The sequence below is a fragment of the Brassica napus genome, chromosome C9, assembly GCF_020379485.1.
Source record: "Brassica napus cultivar Da-Ae chromosome C9, Da-Ae, whole genome shotgun sequence".
Taxonomy (NCBI): Eukaryota; Viridiplantae; Streptophyta; class Magnoliopsida; order Brassicales; family Brassicaceae; genus Brassica; species Brassica napus.
In genome coordinates, this window is record NC_063452.1 from 1,431,711 (window position 1) to 1,448,849 (window position 17,139).

At 31.0% G+C, this 17,139-nt stretch overlaps 3 protein-coding genes and 1 non-coding gene across 4 annotated transcripts; 3 read left to right on the forward strand and 1 right to left on the reverse strand.

Annotated features, from left to right (window-relative positions):
• Positions 1 to 118: 118 nt before the first annotated feature.
• On the reverse strand, positions 119 to 2,085 carry LOC106392302 (putative cyclin-D6-1). Its single transcript, XM_013833116.3, has 6 exons — positions 1,716 to 2,085; positions 1,549 to 1,635; positions 1,367 to 1,462; positions 940 to 1,147; positions 730 to 860; positions 119 to 655 (listed from the first exon to the last, which is right to left on the reverse strand). The coding sequence occupies exons 1-6, from the start codon at positions 1,923 to 1,925 to the stop codon at positions 479 to 481; spliced, it is 909 nt and encodes a 302-aa protein (XP_013688570.1). The 5' UTR covers positions 1,926 to 2,085; the 3' UTR covers positions 119 to 478.
• A 4,430-nt stretch (positions 2,086 to 6,515) lies between these two features.
• LOC106392303 (cytochrome b6-f complex iron-sulfur subunit, chloroplastic-like) lies at positions 6,516 to 8,385 on the forward strand. The gene is made up of 5 exons (XM_013833117.3): positions 6,516 to 6,708; positions 6,798 to 7,054; positions 7,668 to 7,785; positions 7,856 to 8,038; positions 8,121 to 8,385. Exons 1-5 carry the CDS (start codon positions 6,676 to 6,678, stop codon positions 8,223 to 8,225), a joined length of 696 nt encoding a protein of 231 aa, XP_013688571.1. The 5' UTR covers positions 6,516 to 6,675; the 3' UTR covers positions 8,226 to 8,385.
• A 139-nt stretch (positions 8,386 to 8,524) lies between these two features.
• Positions 8,525 to 8,596, forward strand: TRNAT-UGU. Its single transcript has one exon. It is a non-coding gene; the product is annotated as a tRNA-Thr (tRNA).
• A 500-nt stretch (positions 8,597 to 9,096) lies between these two features.
• On the forward strand, positions 9,097 to 9,950 carry LOC106395246 (calmodulin-like protein 6). The gene has a single exon (XM_013835759.3). The coding sequence runs from the start codon at positions 9,325 to 9,327 to the stop codon at positions 9,781 to 9,783; it is 459 nt and encodes a 152-aa protein (XP_013691213.1). The 5' UTR covers positions 9,097 to 9,324; the 3' UTR covers positions 9,784 to 9,950.
• The last annotated feature ends 7,189 nt before the right edge of the window (positions 9,951 to 17,139 follow it).

The window sequence follows — 17,139 nt, forward strand, 5'->3', positions numbered from 1 at the left end:
CGGATAACGAAGTCTCATAAGACAAAATCTTATGCCTGAAAATTAAATTCAATAGTTTTCTTCTCGTGACCACATTAGTGTCCATCTAGTAAGTAACATAAACCATAGGTTATATACATTACGTAAGAACACATATTTATTGATTATTCCACTTCAAGTGAAACAACTTAACTGCAGAAACCAAAACTGTAAATACAGAACATGATGATAGATAAAAATAACACACATTGATTGATTTTTTTTTTCTTCATTTTTTGAGCTTTATGATGTGGTCCAAAGGAAGGAGCAATGAGATATGGTGTTTTGATCATTCATCACTCTCTCATCTTCCATGAAGAGAGTAATGGCTTATTTTGAAGCAGAGATGAAGAAAGAAGCAAGAGCAAAGTGTCTCTTTCAAAAGGGGACGATCATAAGTGGTTTTGAAGTGATTGCATTGGCTGGAGATTATGTCTGACCATTAAACCACCTTTTCAGCTTAACATCGACTAGTAGTAATAGTTTTCCTCCTCTTAGGTGACGAAGCTGTGATTGCACTTTCTTCACAGCTAGAGAATTGCTGGTCAAGTACATTTATTGCTGTGTCATTGCTTCCTTCGTTGTCTTCAACTACATCTCTCTCTTGCATTGCCTTGTAACACTCCATTAACTCATCCTTTAACCCAAAACATATCAATTTAGTGCGCGGTTTTCAAAACAAAGTTTGAGATGGTTACAACTTTTTTTTACCTTATTTACATATGTGCATTGGCATATTCTGTTACTGAAACATGGAAACTGTTGAGGACAAAGCTCAGAAGAAGCAAAGAGAAGTGCAGCTGCTGCAACCACTGATGGTTTAAACTCTAGGAACTTGATATCTGCCAAAAAAAAAATTCCAAAAGATGTTTTAGATTTAGACTAATTGAAGAAGTTGTGAAACATTCAATTGTTTTATACCATGTTGAAGATTGAAAGTGAGATCAGTAGCTTGAGCTTTGAGTGAATGTTTAAGTACTGAATGATCTTCTTCGAGCTCGAAGAGAAGGCTAAGGAAGAAGGAGAGAAAGGAGAAAGGAGTAACAGAGCGCATTCGCCATTTAAGAGCTCCTAAGATCACATTCTCCATTCTCTCTATCATCTGAGCATCAAACATCTCACCTTCCACCTGAAAAATTCAAATTCTTCATACACATGAAAGTATGAAGCACATACATACATTCTTTTTGTTTTTGAATACAAGGAGGTTCGAGACCGAAGCATATGTTAATCCCCTCAAACCCAAAACCACATCATATAATATTAGTTTCGTCCTAACGGCCATTCGGACCCGAACCCGGAACCTTAGATACAATGATCAGTGTCCTTTCTAGTGGAGGTCTCTTACCGGAAGATCACAGACAGATATATCTGGCTTTCTCATTTTAGCAGACAAAGAGACACAAGAAAGAGAGATAAGCTTGAGAATCCAAGGCTTTGATTGCTGTCAAAGAAAAACAATAATTATAAATTAAAAAACAAAGTCAAATCTCAGATGAAACATTAGGACATGTTCTGTTTTTTTCTTACCGGCATCATATCTTCACTGGACAAGAACCTGTCTAGATAATTCACCGCAAGATACGTCAGAGAAGGGTCGTCGAGTTTTCTTGAATACTGCAAAGTTAGTAAACCATCAAAAAGGGTATAAGTTTTTCTTACAAGATAATGACTCAGTAGAAGTTTGTTAAAGAGACCTTAATGATTGAAGAAATGGCGTGGTTTCGATTAGATAGGAGAGAAGCCGAGGATTTGAGGGTGTGGAAGTAATGAGGAGAAGGCATGTGTTGTGGTTCGACGAGGAAGAGAGAGTGTGGTGGTAAAGTATCATCGTTGAAATTTGTTTCGTTTTTGTTGTTGTGGATAGAAGGAGAATGTGAGAGAGGGTGTTCGAGATGAAACTCCATTGATTGACTGAGAGAGAGTAGTGACTAGTGAGAGTCTCTGCTCAAGAAGAAGAGAGAGATAGAGAGGAGGGAGACATTAAAAGAGAGAAGCTGACTTTATTGTGAGAGAGATGGTGTTTTGGTCTTTTGAGGGATACTGCTATTACTCTTCTTTTCTTACTTAATCTATCATTTTTGAGTTATTAACATATGATCATCGCTCTGTAATTATTCGATTTTTTTTTAAAGTAGTTATTCGATTTTTCTCGTTAATAGTTCATAGTTAAGATTCTAATATAGGTAAATCAAGTCTTAATTACTACATAAAGATATTCTTCATCAAGTTAAAATCTTAAATTCATCTGTTCCTAGTTAAGATTCTGACATAGGTAAATCAAGTCTTTATTACTACATAAAGAGATTCTTCATCAAGTTTAGATCATGCATAACATTTTTGTTTTTCTACATCTTTAGCACATATCTTTTCTTGGTTTGATACACTATCATTCATCATCAAACCATATTTTTAACCAACTCACGCGCGCAGTAATTAATGAAGTTCTGTACTAAAGTATTGTTGTATTTATAAAATCCCATCGAAAGATTCGTCATCTCGTCCCAACAGTTACAAACATTAATTAACTTTTGGAAATCTTAGTCTTGTTTTCTTATTTTATCATACATTTGTTAATTAGGTTGTGACAGCTTGGTTTCCTTGTCCTTAAGTCTTTGTACTCACCTTTTGTTAGGTTTTGAATTTCCCAATATTATAGGTATTCAAATTAATTATGTTTTTAAGTCAATAAAGAAAATTGATAAGTCAATGAACAAACTGCCATGTGAATATGCCATTTGAACAACCCTCTTTTTTTACTTTTATCTTTTACTGCCAAAGCCTGTCTGTCTTTTTTTTTTTGACGACAACTACAAAAAGAAAAAACATTAAAAACAGTATATTATTATATATGCTACACAATGTGAAATATCAAGCCCTCTGAAATTCAAGACGTGAACGAAATGAAAAAGGCATTTGACTGACCGTTAGTAATAAATAGTACCTAACTTAAATAAGATGTAAAGAAAATATAAGTTATGCATGTAACGTAAGGAAACAAGCGTTTTAGTTTTGGCGTATTAGCTAATAAGCAATAGAAAGAAACAGTGCTAACCTAATATGACTAACAAAGAAGAGAGATATTAATCATACCTGTTTGAGACTGGTAATCGCATAAGAAGAAGGGATTAAATTCAAATTAATGTTTACAAAAAAAATCAAATAAATGAAGATTCAAAGTTATATGAAACAAAAAAATGATTCAAAGTATGTTGATTAGTGAATAACACCCAAATTCTCAAGGGCCATCCACCTACTTTGTTTGAAGACTAAAGGGTACTTCTTTGCTTTGCTTTGCTTTTTTCTTTCTTACTTTCCGCAATAGTCCATAAACTAACAATGATGCAAAGCATATCCTTATTGTTACTTTTTTAACTGTCTATTAGATAATCTGTATAATTCTCAGTAATTTATAAACTACATAGTAGATCAGCAGATGCACTTCAGTCTTTTACTACTACATTATTATCAAGGTGCTTGAATATTTTGTGATTAGTTTGGTCCGGAGAGATTCAGGTTCCCAACAGAAAAGATTATATTATATATATATATATATTAATCTCTAATCACTAAAAATAAAACTCCCACCCCAGATATGTATATATATATGTTGACATTCCAGAGAATTACAAAAATAAACAACCAATTATAAATCAAAGAACCTGCTGTTTATTTCTGCAACTGCAGAGTGTGTGGAACAGAGTGAGAGATCCACGACCAAATCATGACACTATATACCAACATTTCTAGTTGCATGACTAATTAATGTATATTATCTCATTAATATCTGCTTTTAACAAATTTTAAGTAAGACGTGTCAATAATAAGTCGATTATCATTGGAAACCTCTATGTATAGAGAGGTATATGTGCATTGACCGGTCATCTAATAGCCACAAGGTTTCATCATGATCAACGCATGCATTTTACAAAAGAATCTTAATTAAGAAACCTTAATGAAATATGTGTTTGCCATATTCTATATATGTAGTTACCAAATGTACAAGCAAGACACATGATTTGTTTATTGTCGTTTGAATAATTGAAAACGATGAGCTTTGTAATTCCCCGTGGAATCCAAAGCTTGGAGCCTATAGTAAAAATAACAAGTTGATAACGGAGATTACAAGTAACTGATAGTTAAATGTGAAATTGACTAATGGAGGAGGGGTTGCTAAATTCAAGATTATTAGTTTATCTTCTGTCTTTAAAATTTTTATTAGTCCAACATCAAAACTTTTCTAAAAATTGTGGATGATATATAAGTACAATCCTTCATCTTTGAACTAATTTTTGGTTATGGATTAAATTTATTACTAATATAGTATAGAATCATAATCAAGGTTTAAAATCTCTTGATTGTAATGCATTTGTGTGTACAATCCCACCTATTCACGCTCCAATTGTTCATTCCTAAACATGGAAGAAATGTATTAGAAAACTCACAGCAAAACATTGAGAGAAATATAAACAATATATTATATATATGATAATTTTCCGTTTTTATAGTAGTGTATGGGCGTGAGTTAGATGTATTACTAATATTAATTACTTTGGTTATATCTAAATCTCGTATGATTCAAGAATTGCAATCTCGTATAAAGCATAGGAGGTGCCTTTTCTTGTAAATAACCCACTAAATAAAATGAAAAGGATAGAAAAGGGAGCAGACGAATATTAGACGAAGCGTCAGTGACTTTATGAGCTCACTTATTTGCCTTGGGGTGCCTTGCTTCGCCATCGCGCCATCTTTAAACTATATTTGTATTTTCATATATTTATAACTAAACTATCATTTTCGTCATAATATTATATGCTTAATGTATAGCATCCTATGAAAATTGTTTGCAAATACACTAAGCAATAAAAGATAATGTAAATTTTCAAATTGTTTGCAAGTGTGATTAGTTGCATCTCGGGTCCAAGTGAATATGTATACTTTGAAAGTTTATGTGTTATCTTTTAATAAATGCAAGAAAAAGACTTAATGCCATTCTATAAATATGGAGCAAATGCATTTATTTACTGGAATTATATGCACCCGAAAAAGTTGATACAGTTTTACTTTTACCTAACGAATTTTCAAGGTTTAAGATATGATGCATTGTTGGAAAGAGGACAGGAAAGATATGATGCATTGGATAAAGGGAAAGCCTAAAAGCACTCCCACAAATCAATTGAATTATTATAATTTCTTCTAAGGTTTTATGTTTCTGTAACATTAATGTATTCTTTTTCGTGAATATATCCATTTAAAAAGAACATTCGCATGTTCTGCTTTTCTAACCATTACCAAAATAGAGCCGACCGAAAAAGTCACTATAAGACAATAGAAAGAATGATCAAAATCATTTTAGTTGGTTTAGAAAGTAGTTGTAATTTACAAGTTCATATTTTGATTATTTTTTATTTTATATAATATATCTCAATCAAATGAAAACACTAATCACGCCGAATCGTGACTCCTATATAAACAATAAGGCAAATAACCATTTTCTACCCTTCTTACAAAATTAAAGGCCAAACATTCGACCTAAAACGATACTTTAATACAAAAATAATTAAAAACGATAAAAATATAATAGTCAAAAGGCTTAAGAATGTTTTATTTATTTATTTTAGGGGTTTTTAATCTGATTAAAATTAAGAATATAACTTTGGATTATTGTTAAATCTAAGTGGTGAAAGATTCAAGGCAAAAATGGCAACGGATATGGGTCATTTCCATATTTACGTGCCTAATTAATAATGTGAAACTGATTAGCCAATTAAGAAAGACAATTATGAATTGGGGATTATCTATTTAACATTACTAAGCAAAAATAATAATTTTCAAAAAAACTAAGCAAAAAAAAAAGAGAGATATAGAAAGCAAAGAGACACACATGCAAGCACGTGATGAGTGCATGTCTCTCAGAGTCTCACGCCATGCACATTTCATCATGTCACCTAAACTTGTTTCTTTGACTCTCGGTGCCTCTTTTTTTTTTTTTTGATCAACTCTCGGTGCCTCTTTACTTAGTAATTTTCTTTCTCCTCTTGTGTTTAATCAAAATACATTTTTAACTATATGGGCTGAAACAGATTAATCTGCCCACTATAAAGTCCATTTGTTTAGCCACTCATCTCTTAATAATGGGAAATATCGTGAAAAAACATGCATATACCAGTGATCTCTACTAATGGTTTTACATTAGGTTTGGAGGTTATTATTAAAAATATTACTTTGTGGAAATGATTAAAACAAACTTACTGGAAATCTTTAATACTGTGCATGCAAACTTACTGAAAATCTTTAATAATTGTGCATGAAAACCAATCTTTAATCTAACTGAAACCAGTGACCTGCTGACTGCTAATTGTTTCTGATAAATAACCATTAGAGAATATGGCTTCTAACTAGTATCATTAATAACATGGGCCTAACAGCTAATAACCAACCAATTTAGTTTTGTTTTGGCCCGTTAAAAGCCCATTTTATGCTTACGTCATCGGGAAATCCAAAATCTGTGGCTATGTGGAATCAGAGGCTGGCGCGTGCCTTATCTGCTTCAGTGGTCTTAAATCTCTCTTGCTTGATCCTACTCTCTCTTCCTCCTCCATAACATCAAAACACTTTCACGTTTTCGACTAAAGCTTTCGAGGACTACATACATCAATGGCGTCCTCTCCCATTTCCCCTGCTACTCAGGTTTCACACTCTCGTTCATTTTAATCAAAAAGTCTCTTTCTTGTTTCATGGGTCTTGTTTATTCTTGAGTTTTGTTGTCGTGGGTGCAGCTTGGTTCGAGCAGAAGTGCTACTATGTTGGCGATGATGTCGCGTGGGATGTTCGTGAAGCCAGCGAGGACGAGTCACCAGATGGTGAGGAAGGAGAAGATTGGTCTGAGAATCGCTTGTCAGGCGACGAGTATTCCAGCGGAAAATGTTCCAGACATGGAGAAGAGGAAGCTTTTGAATCTTCTTCTTGTCGGAGCTCTTTCTTTACCTACTGGCTTTATGCTTGTGCCTTACGCTACCTTCTTTGCTCCTCCTGGGTCAGTTTCCCTTTTTAATCTCATGGCTCTTGCCTTCTTCTTTTTGTTCTGAACATTGATTATTGCATTAGGAATTTATCTCGAGACTCTTATCGTTACAAAAAGCCTTAAGAGTAGTGTCCTGTTTCAGTCTAATATGAAATTATGAATAATGTTAGATGGTTTCTTTGGTGTTACTGAGATGTTATTACAATAACAGTTCATAAATTTTATTACCTCTTTGTGTTGAGTTTTGCTTGAGTGTGAAGTTTTCATTTGCTCTATATGCTTTTAGCTTGTGGTTCTATCTGACTTCAATGTGTAGTTACTAGTTAGAACTAATGTTCAAGAAATCGCTAGGCGGTGGTTACACGCTTTATAGAGGATAAATGTTTAGGTGGGTGTCTAAGCCGATTTTTTAAACGTCATTTTTTGAAAAATTGATTTGGAAAAATTGTTTTGTTCAGATCCGATTTGCCGACTAGACCGATAAAACACTGGTTAGAACAACTGGAGACAGTTTCTTTTTATCTTACTGAGATGTTGTGAGATCAATGAGACTTCATTGAGAGTTTTTTCCAGTTCATTGTTCTTGGTTTCTTTAATCTCTAACGTTTCTTTGAAAAAAATGCAGATCAGGAGGTGAAGGTGGTGGTACACCAGCCAAGGATGCACTTGGAAACGATGTAATTGCAGCGGAGTGGCTAAAGACTCACGGTGCTGGTGATCGAACCTTGACCCAAGGATTGAAGGTAGATGAAGAAGTTATTAAGCCCTTGAAAAATCACTTGATCTCAATGATGTTTATTTTTAATGTTATAGGGAGATCCAACTTACCTAGTTGTGGAGAACGACAAGACACTAGCGACATACGGTATAAACGCAGTATGCACACATCTTGGATGTGTTGTGCCATGGAACAAAGCTGAGAACAAGTTCCTATGTCCTTGCCATGGATCCCAATACAATGCACAAGGCAGAGTCGTTAGAGGTCCAGCTCCATTGGTAAGTCAAATACATTGGTCTTTCTCTCTAGTATATCTCTGAGTAAACTGTCTATGCTAAACTTGATTTTCATGAAACACAGTCGCTTGCCTTGGCTCATGCCGATATTGATGATGGTGGAAAGGTTGTGTTTGTTCCATGGGTTGAAACTGACTTCAGGACTGGTGATGCCCCTTGGTGGTCTTAAATCTCTCTTACAACAACTCTTTTTGTGGGGAGAAGAATGGGGGATGGCTGTCTTTTTGTATTTGAATGTTATTATAATGTAAAAGATGTGTGTAATCATACATTTCATGGCAATTACTCTGTGAATTCTTGCCTCTTTATATGAATTTTATGTTCATTCACTTCCTATGTCTTTTGTTTAATTTCACAATTTTATGATTTTATCTATGCAAGTTTTTCGGTGTAGTTAGATCTGGTCTCAAATCTCAACATACACTTTGTGTTCCAAAATTATCATTGTATGTACATTCTTTACAAGAAGCCCGTATAGCTCAGTGGTAGAGCGTCAGTCTTGTAAACTGAAGGTCCGTAGTTCGATCCTGCGTGTGGGCACTTTTTTGGCTCATTTCTATTTTTTAAAACGCGTCGTGTTACAATTTTACCAACCTTCTCTTTGTATATCTTTTCCCCATAACACAAGCGATTATCAAAATGAGAATGTGAACAAATACCATTATAAAAAAAAAAGAGTTGACAAATGATTATTATATTTTGTTGTTGACATATCATCTTTATTGTTTTTATTATAAAGACTTTACGTAGTTGAGACGGCACAACAAAGTGGTTCACCACCACTCCACTCCAACGGAATTAGTCTTTAACCGCCTGCTAATTACTTAGTTAATCACTTTATAATTACCATAATGTTGAATACAGCTTTTGGTTTGAATTGATATTTTAGGATTTTCTTTTTACTTAATCCGTAATAATGTAAATTAGTATTGTATCTAACTAAAAATAAAGTTTAGGGTTTATTTTAGGTTTAAATATCAAAGAACCGTATTTAAAAGACCCAAGACTTCCTCTCCACCAACAATAATCTAAACCCTTGGACGACCTCTTCTATTTTTATCCGTGTTTACAAGTTATTATCTCAACTCTTTGCTAAGATTTTCAATCACATTTCTTTTAAATTCTCCTTAGCTTCTGAACCTACCCTCATCGGGTCTCCAAGGAGCCAAGAAAGAACTGCTTTCTCGGCTTCTAGGAGTCTCACCATCCTCTGTTTTCACCATTTCTTAATCCACACGCAATCTCTAAATCCAAACCTAACCCTAAAAATGGACTCCACGGAGCTGAAACGTGTGTTCCAAATGTTCGACAAGGACGGAGACGGTCGGATCACACAGACGGAGCTAAACGAGTCATTCAAAAACCTCGGGATAATAATACCAGAAAACGAGCTATCGCAGATGATCGAGAAGATCGATGTGAATGGCGATGGTTGCGTTGACGTCGAAGAGTTTGGAGAGCTTTACAAGTCGATAATGGTCCAAGAGGAGGATGAGATAGGAGATGAAGATATGAAGGAAGCGTTCAACGTTTTCGATCAGAACGGTGATGGGTTTATTACGGTGGATGAGTTGAAAACGGTTTTGTCTTCCTTGGGACTCAAGCAAGGTAAGACCTTGGAGGAGTGTAGGAAGATGATAATACAAGTGGATGGTGATGGTGATGGTAGGGTTAATTACAAGGAGTTTAGACAAATGATGAAGAAGGGTCAGATCTTAGCTCAATGAGCTGATGATTTTATGATTGTTTGTTTATATTTTTTTTTGGCTTATTTGTGTTAACCTTTTTTCTCTCGCATTCTAGAAGGAAATATCACATGAACTGAGTTTGTTTTATAGTGTCTAGGTTTGCGAGAGCACATTGTAAAAATTGTTGCTAATTTTATACGACGCTATAGGTGGGTTATATTTTTAAATTAATGAATCCTGACTATGAGACGAAGTGAAAAGTCTGTATAATTCTTAGTTTTTAAGTAAATCTGTTCATATTGTTTGGCTTATATTCATATTATTTGTAGATTGTGTTCTTTTCATATCTGTTAACACTAATGTATCGTTCAACAAAATAATACGAATTGTCTTGCATAAATCGACTATAGTAAGACAAGTAATCCCATTTCAAGCCATACTGTATCTTCATTACCAGTTCATCAAGCCAAAAGTATCATCATTAATTTAAAACTTCAGCCAGAAAAAGATAATGGGTTGACTAATCTGTATTGTTGATTGTTAATTTGGTGTTCTAGTTTAACTAAAACTAGCCTTTGATCCGCGCACCCGCACGGATGTAATTTTTTTAATATAAAACATATATTTAATGTTACATTTATCATATTACATATTTTTTTATATATGCACATAACATTTTGTGAGAGGAGTAAAAGCCGTCACAATAGACATGTTTAGGTTGAGGTTTGTTTTTTTTTGTGATGTGTTTGACAATACATATGAGATATATACACTTGGGACTGGAAAGGGCATGTTAAATTCGAGTAACTAAAAATGATTTGGTTAGTTATGATTTACTCGCAAAATCCAACCAAATATATGTTTTTAAATGATTACAGATCCATTCACTTTTTCCTATATACTTTGTTAAACACATAATATAATGATCTCAGTAGTTAATTGATATGCGCGACTGCGTAGAAAACAAAATCGTCATATTGTTTTGTTTTTCAAAAATGAATATTTAGTTATGATATTCTCCAGCGAATTGATATTGCGTAGAAGCAGGAATGGTATTTTGAAAGATGTTGAGTTTTGCAAGGAAAAAATTATGGTTAGTTTTGATTCTATACTCATTAAATATAATCATATCAGAATTCAGCTAAACCATAAAATACCTAAACCATTAAATCAGCTACCCAATGTTGGTCTTCATAAATCAAAAACGAAATAAATAATGTTAAGAAATCGACTACTCATGTATTGGTTACTGAAAACACATAATCTCATATAAATTACAAATTTCATGTTTTCGTAAACTTAGATCAATCGTTTCATTTGTGATGGGTTAGCTAACAGATAAAAAATTGGTCATATGTTTTGTTGATTTGGTTTTGAATTTTATAAATAGTCAATATTATCTGGGCCATAAAGTTATAATAAGCCTAACCTAAACTAATTTATTCGTAACAAAGTTGGCAAATTGATGGGCTGGCGAACGAATTGGATTAGCACAATGGATTGGCCACCGAAGGAAAGGGTTATTAATGATTGTATATGAAACGATTGTGTTTTAATTTCAGTGGCATTCTCCTGTAATTATTGAAGAAAATTCAGGGTTAAGTACTATTTGTACTCCTGTTTTAATAGATTAGATGTCAAGGCCTAAACTAGACACAAAATTAATTGATAATATTCCGTCGATTTAGGGAATATTATGAAGTTTTACTAAATTAATTGATAAAAAAATTATAACGATTCCATAGACCATGAAAAAGAGCTTAAAATACAATAATGAAAATGTAGAATGTGGTTAAAAATTTTAAAACAATACTAAAGATTATAGGCTTCAGTATATAAAACATTTAACACATAGATTTTGAGAAAATTTCAAAAAATATGACAATATTATTTTAATGCATAGTTTCATCCTGCACTAACATATGATGATGTTTAAATAGGTTTGGAGCCTTTGTTACTTTTCAGGAGAATAGCAATTTAACAGTGGTTATTCCACCAATTTAGGGAGTATTACGAAATTTTACTAAATTAATTGATAAAAAATTAAAACGATTTCCATGCATCATGAAAGAGAGTTTAACATACATTAATACAAATGTAGAATGTGGTTAAATTTTTTAAAAACACACTAAAAAGTATAGGCTTCAGTATATAGTGCGTTTCATGTAAAACTCGATATATTCGTAGCATTTTATACATAGATTTTGAGAACAATTCAAAAATATGACAATATATTTTAATGGATAGTTGCATCCTGCACTAACATATAATGATGTTTAAAGAGGCTTGAAACCTTTGTTGTCTCTATTTCTCAAGAGAATAGCAATTTTATAGTGGGTTATTCCACTGATTTAGATAGTATTATGAAGTTTTACAAATTAATTGATAAAAAAAATTAGAATGATTCTTATATATCATGAAAAGAGTTTAATATACATTAACATAAATTTAGAACGTCGTTAGAAAATTTAGAAGAACAATAAAAAATATAAGCTTCAGTATATAGAGCGTCTAACGTAAAACTCAATATTTTTGTAGGGGTTAACACATAGATTTTGAGAAAAATTAAAAAAATATAACAATATTGCTTTAATACATAGTTGCCTCATGTACTAATATATGATGATGGTCAAAGAGATTTGAAACTTTTGTTGTCTCTATTTTTCTAGAGAATAGCGATTTTATAATGGCTAGTCCACTAATTTAGGGAGTATATGAAGTTTTACTAAATTAATTTATAAAAACAATTGAACGATGCTCATTTACCATGAAAAAGAGTTTAGCATACATTAATACAAATGTAGATATGGTTAGAAATTTTAAAACAACACTAAAGATTATAGGCTAAAGTACATAAAGTATTTACCAAAAACTCAATATTTTCGTAGGGTTAACACATAGATTTTGAGAAAATTTCAAAAAATACGACAATATTGTTTTAATGCGCAGTTAATAGTGGTTATTCTCTATTTTTCAAGAGAATATCGATTTAATAGTGGTTATTCCACTGATTTAGGGAGTATTACGAAGTTTTACTAAATTAATTGATAAAAATATAACAATTTCCATATACCATGAAAGAGAGTTTAACATACATTAATACAAATGTAGAATATGGTTAGAAATTTTAATGATTTTCGTGCATCATGAAAGAGAGTTTAACATACATTAATACAAATGTAGAATGTGATTAATTTTTTTAAAAACAACACTAAAAATTATAGGCTTCAGTATATAAAGTATTAACCAAAAAATCAATATTTTCGTAGGAGTTGTTAACACATAGATTTTGAAAAAAATTCAAAAAATACGACAATATTGTTTTAATGCATTGTTGCATCATGCACTAACATATAATGATGTTCATAGAGGTTTGGAGCCTTTGTTGTCTCCGTTTTTCAAGAGAATAACGATTTTATAGTGGCTATTCCACCGATTTAGGGAGTATTATGAAGTTTTACTAAATTAATTGATAAAAAAATTTAACGATTCCATAGACCATGAAAAAAGCTTAAAATACAATAATAGAAATGTAGAATGTGGTTATAAATTTTAAAACAACACTAAAGATTATAGGCTTCAGTATATAAAACATTTACCAAAACTCAATATTTTTGTAGGGACACATAGATTTTGAAAAAATTTCAAAAAATATGACAATATTGTTTTAATGCATAGTTGCATCATGAACTAACATATGATGATTTTCAAAGAGGGTTGAAGCCTTTGTTGTCTCTATTTTTCAAGAGAATAGCGATTTTATAGTGATTATTCCACTGATTTAGATAGTATTATGAAGTTTTACTAATTAATTAATAAATTTTTTTGAATGATTCTCATATACCATGAAAGAGAGTTTAACATACATTAATAAAAATTTAGAATGTCGTTAGAAAATTTAGAACAACAATAAAAAATATAAGCTTCAGTATATAGAGCGTTTAACGTAAACTCAATATTTTCGTAGGTGTTAACACATAGATTTTGAAAAAATTTCAAAAAATACCACAATATTATTTTAATGCATATTTACATCCTGCACTAACATACGACGATGGTCAAAGAGGTTTGGAGCCTTTGTTGTCTCCGTTTTTGTAGAAAATATCGATTTTTTAATGGTAGTCCATTAATTTAGGGAGTATATGAAGTTTTACTATATTAATTTATAAAAACAATTGAACGATGCTCATTTAGTATGAAAGAGAGTTTAGCATAAATTAATACAAATTTTGAATTTGTTTAGGAATTTTAAAATAACACAATAGATTATAGGCTTCAGTATATAAAATATTTACCAAAAACTCAATATTTTCGTAGGGGTTAACACATAGATTTTGAGAAAAATTCAAAAAATACGATAATATTTTTTTAATACATAGTTCCATCATGCACTAACATATGATTATATTCAAATAGGTTTGGAGCCTTTGTTATCTCCATTTTTCAAGAACATAGTGTTTTTATAGTGGTTATTCTATCGATTTTGGTAGTATTATGAAATTTTACTAAATTAATTTATAAAAATAATTGAACGAGACTCATTTACCATGAAAGATAGTTTAGCATACATTAATACAAATGTAGAATATGGTTAGAAATTAGAAAACAACACTAAAGATTATAGGTTTAGTATATAAATTATTTACCAAAAACTCAATATTTTCGTAGGAGTTAACACATAGATTTTCAGAAAATTTCAAAAAATACGACAATATTATTTTAATGCATAGTTGCATCATGCACTAATATATGATGATGTTCAAAGAGGTTTGGAGCATTTGTTGTCTCCTTTTTTAAGAAAATAGTGATTTTATAGTGAATATTCCGCTGATTTAGGGAATATTATGAAGTTTTACTAAATTAATTGACAAAAAATTATAATGATTCTATAGACCATGAAAAAGAGCTTAAAATACAATAACACAAATGTAGAATGTGGTTAGAAATTTTAAAACAACACTAAAGATTATAGACTTCACTATATAAAACATTTACCAAAAACTCAATATTTTTCGTAGGGATTAACAAATAGATTTTGAAAAAAAATAAAAAATAATGACAATATTGTTTTAATGCATAGTTGCATCATGCACTAATATATGATGATGTTCAAAGAGGTTTGGAGCGCCTTTGCTGTCTCCATTTTTCAAGAGAATAGCGATTTTATAGTGTTTATTCCTCTGATTTAGATAGTATTATGAAATTTTACTACTTAATTGATAAAAAATTAGAATGATTCTCATATACCATGAAAGAGAGTTTAAAATACATTAATACGAATTTAGAATGTCGTTAGAAAATTTAGAACAACAATAAAAAATATAAGCTTCAATATATAGAGCGTTTAACGTAAACTCAATATTTTCGTAGGTGTTAACACATAGATTTTGAGAAAATTTCAAAAAATACGACAATATTATTTTAATGCATATTTGTATCCTGCACTAACATATGACGATGGTCAAAGAGGTTTGGAGACTTTGTTTTCTCCATTTTTCTAGAGAATGTCGATTTTATAATGGTTAGTCCACTAATTTAGGCAGTATATGAAGTTTTACTGTATTAATTTATAAAAACAATTGAACGATGCTCATTTAGCATGAAAGAGAGTTTAGCATACATTAATATAAATGTTGAATTTGTTTAGAAATTTTAAAACAACACAATAGATTATAGGCTTCGGTATATAAAGTATTTACCTTAAACTCAATATTTTCGTAGGGGTTCACATAGATTTTGAGAAAATTTCAAAAAATACGATAATATTGTTTTAATGCATAGTTGCATCCTGCACTAACATATGATTATGTTAAAATGGGTTTGGAGCCTTTGTTATCTCCGTTTTTCAAGAAAATAGTGATTTTATAGTGGTTATTCTATCGATTTAGGTAGTATTATGAAATTTACTAAATTAATTTTTAAAAATAATTGAACGAGGCTCATTTACCATGTAAGATAGTTTAGCATACATTAATACAAATGTAGAATATGGTTAGAAATTAGAAAACAACACTAAAGATTATAGGCTTCAGTATATAAATTATTTACCAAAAACTCAGTATTTTCGTAGGAGTTAACATATAGATTTTCAGAAAATTTCAAAAAATACAGAAATATTATTTTAATGCATATTTGCATCATGCACTAATATATGATGATGTTCAAAGAGGTTTGGAGTATTTGATGTCTTCGTTTTTTAAGAAAATAGTGATTTTATATTGATTATTCCGTCGATTTAGGGAATATTACGAAGTTTTACTAAATTAATTGACAAAAAATTATAATGATTCCATAGACCATGAAAAAGAGCTTAAAATACAATAGCACAAATGTAGAATTTGTTTATAAATTTTAAAACAACGCTTAAGATTATAGACTTCAGTATATAAAACATTTACCAAAAACTCAATATTTTCGTAGGGGTTAACACAAAGATTTAAAAAAAAAATAAAAAAACATGACAATATTGTTTTAATGCATAGTTGCATCATGCACTAACATATGATGATGTTCAAAGAGGTTTGGAGCCTTTGGTGTCTCAGTTTTTCAAGAGAATAGCGATTTTATAGTGGTTATTCCACAGATTTAGAGAGTATTATGAAGTTTTACTAAATTAATTGAAAAAAAAATTAGAACGATTCAATAGACCATGAAAAAGAGTTTAGCATACAATAATACAAATGTAGAATGTGGTTAAAAATTTTAAAACAACACTAAAGATGATTGGCTTCAGTATATAAAGCGTTTAACGTAAACTCAATATTTGCGTGGGTGTTAGTTAACACATCGATTTTGAGAAAATTTCAAAAAATACGAAAATGTTATTTTAATGCATATTTGTATCCTACACTAACATATGACGATGGTCAAAGAGGTTTGGAGCCTTTGTTGTCTCCATTTTTCTAGAGAATATCGAATTTATAATAGTTAGTCCACTAATTAAGAGAGTATATGAAGTTTTACTAAATTAATTTATAAAAACAATTGAACGATGCTCATTTAGCATGAGAGAGAGGTTAGCATACATTAATACAAATTTTGAATTTGGTTAGAAATTTTAAAACAACACAATAGATTATAGGCTTCAGTATATAAAGTATTTACCAAAAACTCAATATTTTCGTATGGGTTAAACACATAGATTTTGAGAAAATTTCAAAAAATACGATAATATTGTTTTAATGCATAGTTTCATCTTACACTAACATATGATTATGTTCAAATAGGTTTGGACCTTTGTTATCTCCGTTTTTCAAGAAAATAGTGATTTTATAGTGGTTATTCTATCGATTTAGGTAGTATTATGAAATTTTACTAAACTAATTTATAAAAATAATTGAACGATGCTCATTTACCATGAAAGAGAGTTTAGCATACGTTAATACAAATTTAGAA